This window comes from Cucurbita maxima, unplaced genomic scaffold (assembly GCF_002738345.1).
Source record: "Cucurbita maxima cultivar Rimu unplaced genomic scaffold, Cmax_1.0 Cma_Scf00007, whole genome shotgun sequence".
NCBI classification, from domain to species: domain Eukaryota; kingdom Viridiplantae; phylum Streptophyta; class Magnoliopsida; order Cucurbitales; family Cucurbitaceae; genus Cucurbita; species Cucurbita maxima.
The window spans coordinates 4,334,457-4,351,352 of NW_019272023.1; the positions used below are offsets into that span (position 1 = coordinate 4,334,457).

At 35.7% G+C, this 16,896-nt stretch overlaps 3 protein-coding genes across 3 annotated transcripts; all 3 read right to left on the reverse strand.

Moving 5' to 3' along the window:
- Positions 1 to 1,214: 1,214 nt before the first annotated feature.
- On the reverse strand, positions 1,215 to 6,704 carry LOC111482001 (MLP-like protein 34). Its single transcript, XM_023127627.1, has 4 exons — positions 6,501 to 6,704; positions 5,770 to 6,043; positions 1,855 to 2,075; positions 1,215 to 1,739 (listed from the first exon to the last, which is right to left on the reverse strand). Exons 1-4 carry the CDS (start codon positions 6,685 to 6,687, stop codon positions 1,456 to 1,458), a joined length of 966 nt encoding a protein of 321 aa, XP_022983395.1. The 5' UTR covers positions 6,688 to 6,704; the 3' UTR covers positions 1,215 to 1,455.
- A 2,484-nt stretch (positions 6,705 to 9,188) lies between these two features.
- Positions 9,189 to 9,875, reverse strand: LOC111481518 (polcalcin Syr v 3-like). The gene has a single exon (XM_023126971.1). The coding sequence runs from the start codon at positions 9,677 to 9,679 to the stop codon at positions 9,341 to 9,343; it is 339 nt and encodes a 112-aa protein (XP_022982739.1). The 5' UTR covers positions 9,680 to 9,875; the 3' UTR covers positions 9,189 to 9,340.
- Positions 9,876 to 10,944: 1,069 nt separating this feature from the next.
- On the reverse strand, positions 10,945 to 16,885 carry LOC111481512 (probable fructokinase-6, chloroplastic). Its single transcript, XM_023126964.1, has 7 exons — positions 16,454 to 16,885; positions 14,726 to 14,937; positions 13,898 to 14,110; positions 13,541 to 13,738; positions 13,278 to 13,415; positions 12,336 to 12,452; positions 10,945 to 11,275 (listed from the first exon to the last, which is right to left on the reverse strand). Exons 1-7 carry the CDS (start codon positions 16,593 to 16,595, stop codon positions 11,141 to 11,143), a joined length of 1,155 nt encoding a protein of 384 aa, XP_022982732.1. The 5' UTR covers positions 16,596 to 16,885; the 3' UTR covers positions 10,945 to 11,140.
- Between the last annotated feature and the right edge of the window lie 11 nt (positions 16,886 to 16,896).

Genomic DNA, 16,896 nt, shown 5'->3' on the forward strand with positions numbered 1-16,896 from the left:
TATAGTTATATCAGAGGATCGTTGTTGAGGATTATTGGGAGTGAGTCCCACATTGGTTAATTTAGTAGAAGATCATGAGTTTATAAATGAGGAATACGATCTCCATTTGTATGAGCCTTTTTGGAGAAGCTCTAAGAAAATCCATGAGAGCTTATGCTCGAAATGAACAATATCATACCATTGATAATTTTATTTTATTTAACATTTATATTATCTATTTTTTGCTATGTTGTTGATAACAATATTGTTTTTAAAAAATAAATATTTTTTTAATAGATAATTTTCATTTTCTAATATAATTTCTATTGAAAAATATATAATAAATCCAATAATACTACGTAAACAAAAATATAATCGATATAGTACTTTAGTTTTTTGTTTTACTTTTGATATATATAGATATATTTATGTATAAAAATTAAAGCGAGGCAGGGATTTCGACAAGGTCGGGGGACATAGAGGAGGATGGAGAATATAATTTTTCCTTAGTTCCGTTTAGTTAACCAAGAGAAATCTCTATCTAATCTCCCAAAATATCCCATTTAAATGAGGGGCAAGTTCACGTAGGGCATTGGTGTCACGATCATGCTTATCCAAGTCATGTTGTCTATAGCTGCTTGTTGGAAGTCCTGGTCATGCTTGTTCAAGACGTATTGTCCATGGCCGCATGTCCGTTCTAAACCCCTTTTGCATGCTTTCATCTTAAATAAGTCTTTACTATTTTATGTTGTATCAAAAGAGGTGTATGACCGTTCACCAAAATCATGTCTACCTCTGTCGGGGCTAAAATGCCCTCAAATGTATTATAAGGGGATATGACTACTTGTCATTTCTTCCTACCCAGGTTATATGCTATAAAACATATTGTTATCTATTCTTCCCTAATCGCTTTTAGCTTGTAACATTGCTTTCTTTCAAATTGTTTTCAACATATTTTCTTGCTCACATTTTATAAACCATTCCTCTCAAACGTGACTCGAGGCTCAACCATACATCAACATTGTCCACAAAGTCAAATTTCTCACGACTGACTTGTTTGCTGGGTCAAAACAAGTGTCGCACTACCGTAAGAGTGCAATTATGACACTTGGCCCCACAAATTAAATACACATCTCTAATTGAGTCTTCATATATCAAACCAGTGTCCAAATTTAAACAAAACCTAGAATATTTTCGATTCAATTACGATTTTTCAATAAATAAAGACTCATGGATTTATAACATAAACATTTCCATGAGTTATGATTCATTAGACCATAAACCCACATTAGATATCATATTTGAGATCTTACACACACATATAAGTAGGCTTACATATAATAGATACTCCATAGCCCCACATGCATCCTTATAACCCATATTTAAACACATTACACACATTATTTCTTATTTAGAACAAACCAAGTAGAAAACAACAGCCAAACTTAAGATCACTCCCTTCATTATTGTAGGAGTTTAGTTCTTGGAGAAATAAGCATCCACCCCTTTCGAGATTTTGACGAACAACTCCAAGTAGTTTTGTGGTGAGGCCACATTTTGATTTGCCTTTTCAAACTCAACAGTCCATTTTGTAAAGTTTCCTCCTCCTACTTTGGTTGATCCTCCATTAACAGCTTCAACTTTTACTCTAAGCACTTTGAATTGCTTTAGAACATCTCCTTCAACAGCCTCATAGATTATGTATTTCTTCACATCATCCAAAGCTCTTATTGCCCATTTTTCAACTCTAAGTTGATGTCCTGTTTGATAATATTCATAAGAAAAGATAAAACAAAACTATCTTTAATATCCTGATCATGCATGAACAAATATATAATCAACGTTATGCAATATGAGAAGGAATTATTGTCTCACCAAATCCAAATTGGAATTTAAATAGAACAACATTGCCACCGGAGAAATGTTGTCCTTCCACAAGTTGAATGCTCCTGTAATTCTCAGGAAACAAGTTAACCAAATCTCCCAAATGGTTTCTAAAGAACCCATAGAACTTCTCAGGAGAAGATTTTAGGTCAATCTTTGCCCAAATGCTATCACTTTTGCTCATTTTCTTTTGATGTGATACAAACTTGAAGCTAAGGGGGATTTTATTAGCCAAGTTGGGTGAATATTTTAGGAATTATTTCAAACACCACCGATCAATGATCACTTTTTCCCCCACTGATTGTATATTAAATCACAGATTTTAGGTGCAAATAAAGTCTAGCATTAGTTAGAAAAATGAGGATAATTTTCTCAATGGGTATGTTTATTTTACCTAACTCAAATAGAGTGGAAAATCTTTGTTCAAACAAAAAAACAATGGAGCGAAATGAAATTTATCATGTAACAGTTTGAGATCATCGCTAGTAGATATTGTGTGTTTTTGCTCCTTACGTATCACTGTCAGCCTCACAGTTTTAAAACGTGTTTAGTAGGGAGAGGTTTTCACCCCTTATAATAAATGTTTTGTTCTCCTCTCCACATGGTTGTAAGGAATGTTTTGTTCCTCTCTACAACTGATGTAAGATCCGCAATCTATCCCCTTGGGGGCTAACGTCTTCGCTGGCACACCGCCCGGTGTTTGGCTCTGATATCATTTGTAACCGTCCAAGAATACCGTTAGCAGATATTGTATGTTTTAACCTGTTATATATCGCCACCAATCTTACGGTTTTAAAACACATCTACTAGGAAGAGGTTTTCACACCTTTATAATACTCATTTCCAACCAATGTGAGATCTCACATATCCTTATTAACTAAATGGAGTCAGGAATTGAAACTATACATCTCATCTTGTCTCCCTCTCCGACAAAAATCCTCATCCCGACTCATCTCGCTTCATTTTTTATATATAAATATAAATAAATATACGTAGAGAAAAAATTTCTACAAGGATCTGGAGCTGTGCACGAATTCTCCACCGTAAATCTTCACCCCAATTCCTTTAAAAATAAATGAAAAAATTTGAAGGAACGAAGATTAAAATCAGAGACGGAAACAGAAACGAGAAAGACATCCTATTCCTTTACAAACATCTCAATGCATCACTAATGACGTAAATGAGTATTAGAAGATAACATAAAAATGTTGAAGTAAGCAAACGAAAAAAATTTAAAATTAGTATATTATTTGCAAATACATAATGTTAGTGCCAATATACTTAAAATTAATTGGATTTTATTTGCATTATTTGCAAGTTCCCAATATTTTAAGAACTTTGGCCTATTTTTGAGTGCTACATCCATTAAACAAAACAATTAGATATTAAATTCGACCAATTCGAACTATTCAATTCAAACCATAAAAGTTGGGTAGAGTTAATACCACTTGACACCTATCGTGATGATAAACGGCTCATCTCGCCGTGACCTTCACTTGAATTCTCAAAACTTCTGTCGCTCCATCCCCGCAGGGGCAGAGAACCCATCGCTATCTCGGCTGTGCTACCAGAGGCTCTGGGGAAGTCGGAATAGGAGAGCACTCATCTTGGGGTGGGCTTACTACTTAGATGCTTTCAGCAGTTATCCGCTCCGCACTTGGCTACCCAGCGTTTACCATGGGCACGATAACTAGTACACCAGAGGTGCGTCCTTCCCGGTCCTCTCGTACTAGGGATTTTCTTAGTCCAGTCAACTCGACCAACCTGATAATAGAGTTACAACATAATCTTACCATATTCTAAAGTGCCTTGATTGTTAATTTTTAGTCCCAATTCACTTTATTCTTTTTGTCTCTCGAAATTCTTTAATTTAAAAATAGACTTAAAATCACATCAAGATTCATTTATCCATTTCACGAGAAAGATAAGAACTATGCTGTGACATATAAAAGAGAATCGCAAAAGAATATAAAGATAAGGCACTATCACCTATTTCCATTAATTTTGCTGTTTGTTTGAGAGTGAAAAGGAATTCGATCACAAACTCTTCTGCTATGATGTCTATTAAATTATCAATCACTCAACTTAAGTTGATTGGTAATGATAAATTTAATCATTAATTTGCTATCGAATTTGGCCTAACTTTTTATCATTCTTTAAACACTCTTGTGATTAGTTCATTATGAACACTTTAATATCTTTTATTTTTCCCACTCTTTATTTTAAATCTAAGTATTAGAGTTGTTATCTGTTACATATGAGCACGATTGTGTAAAATAATGTTTGTTTGTTGGTTCCACTTACTCAATTTAGAAAATAGTAATATAATATATGTGAGTAAGTGAAAGTCGGGTGAGATTTTGGCATCAATAGTTGGCGTCTTAAAGTAGATATTGTCATAGTTGTACCAGAGGTGAAAAGGCAAGGTTGAATGTAATATCTCTGACGAGAATTAATTTTTCAATTTTTTCTTTATAGTTCTAATTTTCTAGAATTTTTTTAGGGTCTTTAGAGGTAGAATTTCAAAATCGTGTAGAAGAAAAAATTATTAGAACACTGCTCGAAAAAATGTCAAAGAATCCAGGAAAAATATAGATCAGATTAAGCTTATTTTCGATCGCACCAAATTTACCGTTGAGACCGTGAAAGTAAGGTGAAATTTTTCTTGACAAGATTTCGGTATCAACAGTTGTCGTCTATGCGAACGAGAGTGCTTTGTCAGAGATGCATGATCATATAGAGTTTGTTCCCGATCTCACTAAATTTAGCGTTGAGGCCGTAAAAGTCGAGTGAAATTTTTTTAAGTAATATTTTAGCATCAACCATTGGCGTATTTGAGGTCGCGAAAGTCTATATGATCGAAAAAATAAATATTCACAAAGAATGTCACCCGATGATCCTGTCACCTTTGAAGAGTATCTATGTTCATCGCATTTAAGGAATCGTTGGGTTGAAAGTTGTTTAAGATATCTATAAATCATATAACAATATTTGGTGTGGCATGAAATACTATAGGAATTTTATATAAATAAATAATATTTATGTTTGTGCTAACAACTTAATTATTTACATAATATAAATAAATAATATTAATTATATTACAAATTATTAACAATATGGTTAAAAAGTTGAAAGCATTGATATTTCATTTCGAACACTCTGGGATCTCATATCGGTTAGAGAGAGGAACAAATTATTCTTTATAAGAGTATAGAATCCTCTCCCCAGCAAACTCATTTTAAAACCATGAGGCTAACGATGATGCATAACAACCCAACACAGACAATATCTGTTAGCTTGACCAGAGGGTCCAGGGAGTGTGCGAGCGCCCTGGGGATTCACACTCGCACGTGTGAGTCGTGTGTAGGAAGTACTACACATCCAATTTGTCCAAGAGTAGAGGCCACCCTATGATGTTAGAGATAGGTCCCTAAATCATGGTTGCATGTGTTTAGTGTTTAGATGGTTCCCAATAGTAAAGCCAATGTGAGCTTGTATGGAGCACAACATCATTGCAAGTAGAAACTGTGACACGTGTATAGGTTAGTCACATATTTAAATTTCTAGTTTTAGATTAGAATAGGTTGTGTTGCATTTCATCGTTTTAAACTTGAGTATTTCGTATTTAAACACGTAACATCATAGATGAACATAAAAATTTAGGGTCGTTACAATATTCGTTAGCAATAGGGTTAGACTATTACAAACACACTTGAAATCAAATTTTCCATTGAGTTTTTAAGAGCGTTAAACACGCACACACATACATAACTTTTCGATCAAACATAAACACACATTTTCACCCAAGCCCACATAATTATACAACATAACATTACATTACACATAAAAAGTTCCATGTAGAAACGGCATTAACTTTAGGGCATGCACTTAGTTGTTGTAGGGGTTTAGTTCCGATAAAGATAAGCATCGAAACCTTTGCTGACTTTGAGAGCCAATTCCATGTAGCTTTCCGGTGAAGGAACGTTTTGATGTGCCTTTTCATACTCAACTGTCCATTTTGCAAAGCTTCCTCCCACTTTCTTCAAGTCTCCACTAACAGTTTCAAGTTTTGCTCTGAAAACTTTGTATTGCTTTAGTACATCTCCTTCAAGAACTTCATAAATTATGGTCCTTGCTTCATCCATAACTCTCATCCGTACCTTTGCTGCCTCTGGAAATCCTGTTAATTTGTTCATCATTCAAACACCCTTTTTTTAGTATCTTCATGCATCAACAACCATACGTTCCGTTGTAAAATTTGATCTCGTTTGATATCGATTTTGTTCTTAATTTTCTACTAAACCTAATAACTCAAGTTCATTGCTAGCACATATTATCCGTTTTAACTTATTATGTATCGTCGTCAACCTTATAATTTTAAAACGAGTTTGTTAAGGAGAGGTTTCCACACCTCATTTCATTAAAAACTGATGTAAGATCTCATACTGTCATACTAAAAGACAGTATAATTAAAAAATAAACTTATGGAATATTATAACTTTAACCAACCATTTAGAAATTTTAATCTCTACTCTATAAATTATCGATCTTGGTAAAACTCGAAAACCAAAGCTTAGAATCGTAAAGATTAAAGTAAACATTTTAAAAGACGAAGAAACAAGATAATAATATCTCACTGAGGTTGTATTTCCAGTGCACGACACTGCCATCTTCGAAGTTTTGTCCTTCAACAAAGTGGAAGCTCTGGAAGTGGTCAGGGAACAGATGGACCAAATCGCCCATATGGTTCCTGAAGAAGCCGTAGAACTTCTCAGGAGACGATTTCAGCTGAACCTTTCCCCAAATGCTTTCACTTTGGCTCATTTTGTTTTGATTTGATTCAAAGCTTTAGCCAAGAGAGGCATTTTATAGTGTATTTGGGTGAATATTTTAGGGATTATTTGAACTTCCACTCAATAATTTGGCCCAACTTTTTATATTTTTTAACCCTCGTGTGACACTTTATCATACACATTTCCCCCCACTAACTGTGTATTTAAATCCAGTTTGTGGAGTTGTTATCTCTTCGAGATCTGCTTTAACATTTTTTAACCCGAGCCCATCGAGTCATTACATTAATTAATTCATATTGTTCGTTTGAACCTATTACGTATTATCGTAAGTTACACAAATTTAACTTCTATCTACCAGGGAAAGGTTTTTACCCTCTCATAAGAAATGTTTTGTTCCCTTCTATAGCGGATGTGAGACTTCACCGTCTAACTTCCTTAGAGTCCAGTCTGATGTCATTGCTAACAGATATTGGAGAGTTTGTTTAGGTATGAAATAGAATATGAAATAATTTTTTTTTTTTTTTTTTTTTTTGTATTGGATTGTTGTTGTCACTATTGAATAATGGAGTTCCACTTTTAAATGAGGTAGTTTAATGCCCTATGATATAAAATATCCATCAAATTTGTCTGATTTGTTTAAAAAATACTCTTAATAAAGAAATATTCTAAAAAAATTCTTTGTTTTTTGTTTTTTTTTTTTTTGTTTTTTTTTTGTTAAAATAAAGAATGAAAATTATTGGGATGCTCCATGTTATATTAATAAATAAAATCTTATAAAACTCAAATTTTCAATATTCACAAGTTACAATGTCTCACTAACATCGGTTACCAACGTTAAGTATTCTTAATTTTTCATAATAATCTTGAAATAGGTTGGGTTGGGTTGTAACATTATTCCAGGTTGGTCGGGTTGACTTGACGAAAAAAAATGTTCCCATTAACCGACCTGAAATTTCGATTTCCCAAAAATTCAACCTAATCTAAACTTAAAAAGATCCTAATTCAACCCAATATTTATGGTTCGGATTGAGTAGTCCAAATTATCGAATTATGTGAGTGTTAATATAAATAATGTCATGAATGTCTTTTAATTTTTACCCACATTAATCAAATCAACTTATCCATCTTTTTTTTACCAAGAAAAAAAAAGTATTTTTTTTAACCACCTTCGAAGTTTACAAACAAATTTAGAAATTTTAAAGTTTATAGCTTAAACAACCTCAAATTTTGGGTATTTTATAATTTAACAAAAACTTTATTGTTGTTATTATTATTATTATTATTATTATTTTGGGTGCAAAAATAGACATTTTATTAATTTAACCAAAACTATAAGATCTAACTATCATTACATGCAATAAAGGACGAGCACAAGAATGAACGCATATTAATAAAGTATTAATAAGGTGGAATATTTTTATTTATTGTTGTAGGTTTATTTGAAGACTGGAGTAAAAACATCTCCGATATTCACCTAATTATGTCGAAGTTTTGAATTGTATTCACCTAATTATGTCGAAGTTTTGAGTTGTATTCACCTAATTATGTCGAAGTTTTGAGTTGTATTCACCTAATTATGTCGAAGTTGAGTTGTATTCATCTAATTATCTCGAAGTTTTGAATTGTATTCACCTAATAATCTCGAAGTTTTGAATTGAATCTAACATAATAATCGAGCTCGATTGTGTTAGACGAACACGACTCTCCACAATGGTATGATATTGTCCACTTTGAGCATAAGCTCTCATGGCTTTGCTTTGGGCTTCCCAAAAGGCTTCCCAAAAGGCCTCATACCAATGAAGTTAGTATTCCTCACTTATAAACCCATGATCACCAAAAGGCTTCCCAAAAGGCCTCATACCAATGGAGTTAGTATTCCTCACTTATAAACCCATGATCATGTGGGTTTATAATCTAAGAATACGAGGCCTTTTGGGAAGCCCAAAGCATGAGAGTTTATGCTCAAAGTGGACAATATCATACCATTGTGGAGAGTCGTGTTCGTCTAACATGGTATCAGAGCCATGCCCTAAACTTAGCCGTGCCCTAAACTTAGCCGTGCCAATAGATTGGCAAATCCGTATCAGAGCCATGCCCTAAACTTAGCCGTGCCAATAGATTGGCAAATCCTCAAATGTCGAACAAAGGACTCCAAAAAGGAGTCAAGCCTCCTTGAAGGTACTAAGGCAGTCAAAAATTTGAAGGTACTAAGGCAGTCAAAAATGACTAAGACTTCAAAGGAGTCAAGCCTCGATTAAGGGGAAAGGGGAGGCGTGCTTTGTTCGAGGGGAGGTGTTGGATGATGAAAGTCCCACTTAATTTAGGAAATGGTCATGAGTTTATAATCTAAGAATACACTCTTTCATTTGGTATGAGGCCTTTTGGGAAGCCCAAAGCAAAGCCATGAGAGCTTATGCTTAAAGTGGATAATATCATACCATTGTGGACAGTCGTGTTCGTCTAACAGATTGGATGTTTACGTATATGGAAGTTTGAAAAAGTTGTAGAAAGGGAAAAAAAAAAAGATGGGAAGAGAAATAGTAATATATAATTTTTATATATTATGTGGTACAAACACAACGCGAAGTACACGAAGAACAGGAAGAAGAAGCCCTCCTTCGTTGAAGCCATATTCATATTTCCTTCTTCATCATCTCATTTATCAGATCAAAACAAAAAATAAATTAAAACGCCTTCGCAAAATCTTTCATCAACGCGCGATTTTCCTTGGTGAAATCCGCGAACTCTTCCCACGATATGAACCCATCGCCGTCTTTGTCAATCGCGTCCATCATCCTCTTCGCCTCCTCCGCGTTCACTCCCAATCCGTTCAACGCATCGCCCAGCTCCGCCGCCGATATCATCCCGTCGCCGTTCGCGTCGAATCGCTTGAAGATCCTCTCGCACTCGGCTGCGCTTATGTCACTCTCCGCCATTTCTACAGCTTCGATTCCGAGTAATCTTGCTTGGAGGCGACTCCTTCGTTCTCCTACTCTTCTTTTTTTTCTTTTCCTCTCTTCCATTAATAATCTCTGTTTTGCCCTAATTTTTTGGCATTGGAACCACCTGGTGTCGTCTCCTTCTTCGAGATTGTTCCGCTGAACTGATTTTTGCTCAATTTAGGTCTTTCTGATTTGCGATCTGCGAATCAAATGGCGATGTCCGCAAACACTCTCTCGGATCGCTTCAATTTTTAATCAACTGATTTTGCTCCAATTTAACCCCTAATTCTTTAAGATTTCTTAATGGAATAAATTGCAAATTTAATTGTAGATCAGTGTAAAGTAGATATTTTAATTTTTTAAGTGTGTTCATCATCAAGTTTTTAAAAATCTAACCGTAAGTTATTTAATTATGTGTTTAATACGTGACATTTTGTTAAAATTTATGAATTAGATACAAACTTTAATTTTAGAAATAAATACATTTTTGGATTTTGATATTTGGGTTACATTTGATTTGAGTTTTTAAGCTCAATTTTTAGTGTCTAAATTTGATGAATATTTAAAAAAAATAAAAGTTAAAAGAACAGTTTAGGTAACACTTTAGCCTCGTCATCAGCTTTACAATTTTAAAACGTGTTTGTCTATAATGCGTTTGTTAGGAGAAGTTTCTACACCCTTATAATAACAAATATTGTCTGTTTTAGCCGAACATGTTTGTTAGGGAGAAATTTTGACACCCTTATGTTTCATTCTTCTCTCTTTTGAATATGTTTGTTAGGGAGAGATTTCCGTTAGGGAGAGATTTCCACACCCCTTATAATGAAACACTCCACTCACAAATGAGATTTCACAAGACGCACCGCCTCGTGTCTAGTTCTAATATCATTTGTAATAGCCAAAACACACTATTTACACCACCCCATGTCTAGTTCTAATACCATTTGTAACTGCCAAAACACACTATTTACACCACCCCATGTCTAGTTCTAATACCATTTGTAACTGCCAAAACACACTATTAACAGATATTGTCCACTCTGCCAAAACACACTATTAACAGATATTGTCCACTTTTAACTTGTTAGGTAGTTAACTTCACGGTTTTAAAACATGTGAGAAGTTTTCAGACCTTTACAATAAATGTTTTGTTCCCTCCAAACGATGTGAGATCTCATACTTTTACAATTAATTTTTTTTTTTTAATGGAAACGGTTAACGCTTTAATTCAAAAATATCTCTAAGCGATAAAAAGTTTCATTAAATACTCTCTTAACTTTTGTTCCAAAAACTAATATTTATAACATTCATAAAAAAATTAATAAAAATAAAATGTTCTTAGTATATAGACAAAGCATTTATCTTCTATGTGGCCATTCAATACAATGGAACATCCAATCTACTGAAACAACAACAACAACAACTTCACAGTATCTTACAGCCGAAACAATTGAGAGGAGAAGCTAAAATCTGCCCAAAATTTGTGGAAATGAAGTCTCGAGTATTATTATACATACAGATATAGATAGTAAGACAAAGGGCTTAGGACACAGTTTTGAAGATTGCATTAAGAACAGCGTCTTTGTCTGGTAAAGCAGGGATGGCCCCTCTTTCCATAACAGTCAATGCACCACAAGCATTGGCAAACAGCAGAGCATCTCTAAGTTTGTCTTCCTTCTACAAGGTTTCCAAATAGACACATAAACTGTTATTTCACTTGCCATCTTTCTGACAAGAACCAGTAACATGACAGTGTTTTTTTGAAGTAAATAAGGTTTTGAACACTTTGAAAGGGTGATATGAAGTATTGGAAATTGCAGAAAATGAGATGCAAAACAAACACTCTGAATAAGCATGATTTTCTGGTGTATTGTGATATTTTAAACCGATTTCGTATGCTGAAATCTACGGGTGTTCAAAGAGTTTGAAGTATTTTACACCGAACAATGAAGTCTAATTGTTTCTCCAAATTTACAAATCAATCACAATAAACATAATTGTAGCGACCCAAGCCCGCCGCTAGCAGATATTGTCCTCTTTGGGCTTTTTTCCTTTCAGGTTTTTCCTTTTAAGTTTTTTAAAACGCGCTTGCTTGGGAGAGGTTTTCACGCTCTTATAATGAATGTTTTGTTCACCTCTCCAACCGATATGGAATCTCACACTCCACCCCCCTTCGAAACTCAGCGTCCTCGCTAACACTCATTCCTAGACCTCCTATCCACCCCCTTTCGGGGCTCAGCCTCCTCGCTGGCACATGGGCTCAGCCTTCTCGCTGACATATTGCCCGGTGTCTAGCTCTGATACCATTTGTAATGGCCCAAGGCCACTGCTAACAGATATTGTCCTCTTTGGACTTTCCTTTTCGGACTTCCCCTCAAGATTTTTAAAACACGTTTGCTAGGAAGAGGTTTCTACACCCTTATAAAAAATATTTCGTTCTTCTCCCAAATCGAGGTGGGATCTTACAGTAATAATCTAAATATGCTTTTGGGTTTAATTTAAAGGTAGTTTTGTTTGGTTTCAAAGCAAGAGGCTCTATTCGAATTCGTACGTTGTCATGTCCTTCCCAATTAACATTAAGGACTCATTGAGTTCAGTGATAATTTAACATTTGTCATGTTCAAAAACGTGTCGAAAAGGAGCAAAAAACTCATTAGAAGAGCAAAAAAAAAAAGCATTTCAGATGTGGTCATGAACTCTTCAAAATATGCAGAGCTTCACAATTCAGAAAAGGTACCTGAAGCAAAGAGAGGTCAGTGGCTAGCTGAGACAAAATGCCAGCAACAAAAGCATCCCCTGCACCAGTGGTGTCAACTGCATCTACCTTTAGACCCTTCACTCTTCCACTGAATTCCTGCATAACACATATCACATGGACTCTCAAATTAAGCATAATGCTACCGGTTACGACTTTCTTAACGAGTAGATCATTGAAATCTACGAGGCGTCAAGAATAGTGCAATGGTAGATCGTGTACGGGATTATATTTTACTACGACATGCTGATAAACTTAATTAGAATATCTTTTATCACATTAAAATTTAAGTTCAAGTTTGAATAACAAAGGGTGATAAGATATTAGATATCTGCTAATGAGGTTCCACATGCCTGTTGCTATGCCACAAGTTTGTGATTTGTGATTCAAGACAAGAATAGGTGGCTGCGTGCCCGTTTCAAACTCCTTTTACTTGCTTTCATGTTAGATAGACCTTTACTATTCTTACTGTATCAATACAGGAGTGTATAATCGGTCACCAAAATCATGTCTACATCCACTGACGCTAAAATGCCCCAAAATGTACTATAGGAGGATGTGACTAATCGTCAATTCTTTCTACCCGGGTTATGTGCTATCAAACTCGTTGTTTGTTACTTATTTGTTTTTAGCCTATAACATTGCTTTCTTACCCAAAAAAAAAAAAAATTCAACGCATTTCCTCACTCATGTTTTCTAAAACACTATCTCTCAAACGTGACCAAGGCTCGATCATACAACCAAATGGTCCACGACTTACCATTTTCATATGGCTGACTTGTTCATCAGGTTGGAACAAGTGCGCACAATTGCTGTCCCTCACCACAAGAGTGCGATTGTGACTAGTTTTTTGGTTTTTAAATGTTTTTCTGTATACGTCATTCGTTGTATGCAACACATGAGCACAATGTATGGGATGCTTACCTTGGTATAATATCTACAACCACCAGGACCTTCAGTGACCAGCAGCAATTTAAGATTTGGATGAAACAGTTTACGAACAACAGCATCATCAAATGGATCTTCTCCCCTTGTCAGAAAACTAATCTCTTCTTCACTTATCTGCAAATGTTTATATATGTCAGCTTTCTCCTTTTCTTTATTTGATATCTGTTTTTCAATTTCAGATTGACCAGACAGCTCAGTTATGCCCACAAATGATATCATTGGAAAAGAATGAAAACTACCTTAATAATATCAGCAATATCCCATATGCTTAGAATCCCTTCAATGGCACTCTCTGCAGACGGCCACAGAGGGAGCCTCAAATTAGGATCATAGGAAAGAACGGCACCGGCATCTTTCGCAGCTTTTGCGGCAGCGATGTGAGCGGACTTGCATGGTTCAGTAATAAGACTGATAGAACCATAATGAAAGATCTTTGCCTGGAAAGGAATTGATAAAGCAGATCAAATATAAGCTTAGTAGTTTAGGATATAGAGCTTTGAACTTTAAACGGACTATAATAACACGTGTATGATCCCGACGAACTACTACATGCTCTGCTTTCCTCTGTAAATTGTACCTTCTTAAATTACTAATACCTTCTTGATTAAATCATAATTGAGTTCAGACTCCTGAAGTAACATGTCAGCACTAGGGTTGCGATAAAACATGAACTCGCGTTCCCCATCATTCCTCAACGTAACAAACGCTAAAGCAGTTCGCGCACCAGGATCGAATAGCATCCCTTCATTGCTCACATTGTTTTCCTTCAAGATATCAGCAAGCATGTAGCCAAATTCATCTGCACCAACCTGTGAATGTTGTTAAGAAAATCTGTGAAACCGTGCATGGAAAAACGTATCTTCCATTCTTTATTGCATTACTTTCTCGAAATGTCGAAGTGCCATATGCCAACAAGTGAGCCTCAATATGGAAGACTGAAATAAATTAGTTTGAAAGTGAAACATTAAAAGAACCCATTGGCTAAGCCAAAACCATCGAGCAAGAAAAAGGTCACACCTATGGGGAAAGACCACTTTGAGAAGCTTTAGGATAGGATATCTTATTTTTCAGTTGTGATGGGCATCGACGGGTGTCTACTTTAAAGCTAGTAATGTATGGGCGGAAGCGGGAGAATCCGACTAAAATATGGAGGCTGGTAGAACATTATAACAGCTCAAGCTCACCGCTAGCAGATATTGTCTTCTTTGGGCTTTCCCTTTCGGTTTTTAAAACGCGTCTACTAGGAGGAAGTTTTCACACCCTTACAAAGAATGTTTCGTTCTCCGCCCCAACCGATGTGGGATCTCACAATCATGATGGGCTGCTGTGACATCCTCAATGTGACATGTGCAGCAAAATGCCCTGGTCCTCATCTAAACATTCAATTGAAAATTTAACTGTTACTATATATTTTTTTATATTACCTTGCCTATAAAAGCAGACAAGCCACCAAGACGAGCTATGCCAACGGCAACATTAGCAGGTGCACCACCTGGAGCCTTTTTGAATGCAGGTGCCTCAGCTAAAGACAGTCCATTAGTTGTAGGGACAAAATCAATCAACATTTCTCCAAAACAAACTACAAGAGACGAATCGTTCGACTCCACCAAACCGCCATCTCCCGAAAATGCCTTCACTAAAAGTACGTAAATATAGTAGAAGATGTTAGCTCATGCAATGTCACCGAACTCAAAATCTTAAGTCGGTACGTAAACATATATATAATCTTTCAATATTCTTAACTCTCGAACTTGTAGCACAGTACTCTTGCTTTGATATAACATTAACTCCAAGAACTTAAACAAGTACGTTGGGCTACATTTAAGCTTTATAATGAATTCTTAATATGAAGAAGCCATCAAAAGACGTTGACCGAAGCATAGTTCAATAGATATGAAACCTATTGTCATCTCAAAAGTTGATGATTTAACCTTTACAGTTAAATTGTTGTAAAAATAATAATAATAAATAAAAAGATCATGGAAAATCAAATTAATATTGTAACAGTCCAAACCCACGATTAGTAGATATTGTCCGTTTTGGCCCATTACGTATCTCAATCTGCCTCATGGTTTTGAAACGTGTCTACTAGGGAGAGGTTTCCACACTATATAAGAAATTATTTGTTACCCTCTCTAACCCATGTGGGATCTCACAATCCACCTCGCTTGGGAGCTCAGTGTCCTTGCTGACACACTGTTCGATGTCTAATTCTGATACTATTTGTAACAACACAAACTCACTGCTAGCAAATATTGTATGTTTTAGCTCATTACGTATCGCCGTCAGCCTCACGGTTTTAAAACGTGTCTGCTAGGGATTGGTTTCCACACTCTTATAAGAAATGTTTCGTTTCCCTCTCCAACCAATGTGGGATCTCACAAACCACCCCCTTAGGAGCCCAATGTCCTCGCTGACACACCGCCCGGCTCTGGCTCTAATACCATTTGTAACAGCCGAAACTCACCGCTAGCAGATATTGTTCGCTTTGGCCCGTTACGTATCGCCATCAGCCTCACGGTTTTAAAACACGTCTACTAAGGAGAGGTTTCCACACTCTTATAAAAAAATATTTCGTTCCCTATCCAACCAACGTAGAATCTCAAAAATATTAGCATTTATTATTTGGTAAGAATTGACTTTCCCAATTTAATTCCCAGCATTTACAATTTATTTCACACTCCACAAACTAATTATAAGGCTTCTCCAAGGAAGTTTTACCAAGTAAATGTTAAGAATCACGGCTCTCCATAATAGTATGATATTGTCCACTTTAAGTATAAACTCTCATGGATTTGCTTTGGGCTTCCCAAAAAACTAATGGAGATGTAAACCTTACTTATAAACCCATAATCATTCCCTAAATTAGCCAATATGGACTTCCTCTCAAAAATTCTCAACAATTGTATTGACATAGCTAAATTAAGGGCATAGTTCTGATACCATGATAGGAATAATGAACCTCCACATTGGTATGATATTGTCCCCTTTGAGCATAAGCTCTTAGTGATATTGTACACTAAATTCTAATAAATTCACTTCACAGATTAACAGAACACCCAATCTTAGCTTGAAATCACAACTAAAGAAAACGACAACAAAACAAAAGCCGAAACAGATCAAATCCAACAATCCATTAGAATGGAGTTTACCTTTGACTTTCAAATGGGACTTAGAAACTACACGAGACCGCAAAAACCCAGAAGATTTCACCACCCATTGTCTGCGTCTCAAAGATTCATGTGCAACAGTAGGAAACCCATGGAAGCAGAATGCGCCAGAATGAAGAGCCATCGACCCAAAAAAGATGCAAGAACTTGAAATTAAGTATCAAACACCGGATCAGCGAAACGTGGAACAGAGCAATTCCCGCCGAATTCAAAATTTAGGGTTCTAAAAAACCGATTGGGGATCAGAATTGACTGATTAGGAAATGGATCGATGGGAAAATCGAAGAAGAAGAAGGTGAAATAGTGGTTTGGAGTGAGGAACGAGGAGTTGCAGAAAAGTAAGGAGTGTTTAGCGGTAAAGACGTTTGTCATTAACTGTGGTGGGGGCTCTTCGGGACAGCCATTGTTTCAGACGACAGATGGAT

Bases quoted from the DNA above. Each gene is read 5' to 3' on its own strand.
- LOC111481518 (XM_023126971.1), bottom strand. From the start codon at position 9,679: ATGGAAGAGAGGAAAAGAAAAAAAAGAAGAGTAGGAGAACGAAGGAGT.
- LOC111481512 (XM_023126964.1), bottom strand. From the start codon at position 16,595: ATGGCTCTTCATTCTGGCGCATTCTGCTTCCATGGGTTTCCTACTGTT. The intron at 13,739-13,897 runs GTATTAGTAATT...ATTCCTTTCCAG, and splicing joins ATTATGATTTAATCAAGAAG to GCAAAGATCTTTCATTATGG. The intron at 12,453-13,277 runs GTAAGCATCCCA...TGTGTTATGCAG, and splicing joins GTTGTAGATATTATACCAAG to GAATTCAGTGGAAGAGTGAA.
- LOC111482001 (XM_023127627.1), bottom strand. From the start codon at position 6,687: ATGAGCCAAAGTGAAAGCATTTGGGGAAAGGTTCAGCTGAAATCGTCT. The intron at 6,044-6,500 runs GTGAGATATTAT...ACAAATTAACAG, and splicing joins GCACTGGAAATACAACCTCA to GATTTCCAGAGGCAGCAAAG. The intron at 1,740-1,854 runs GTGAGACAATAA...ATTATCAAACAG, and splicing joins TAAATTCCAATTTGGATTTG to GACATCAACTTAGAGTTGAA.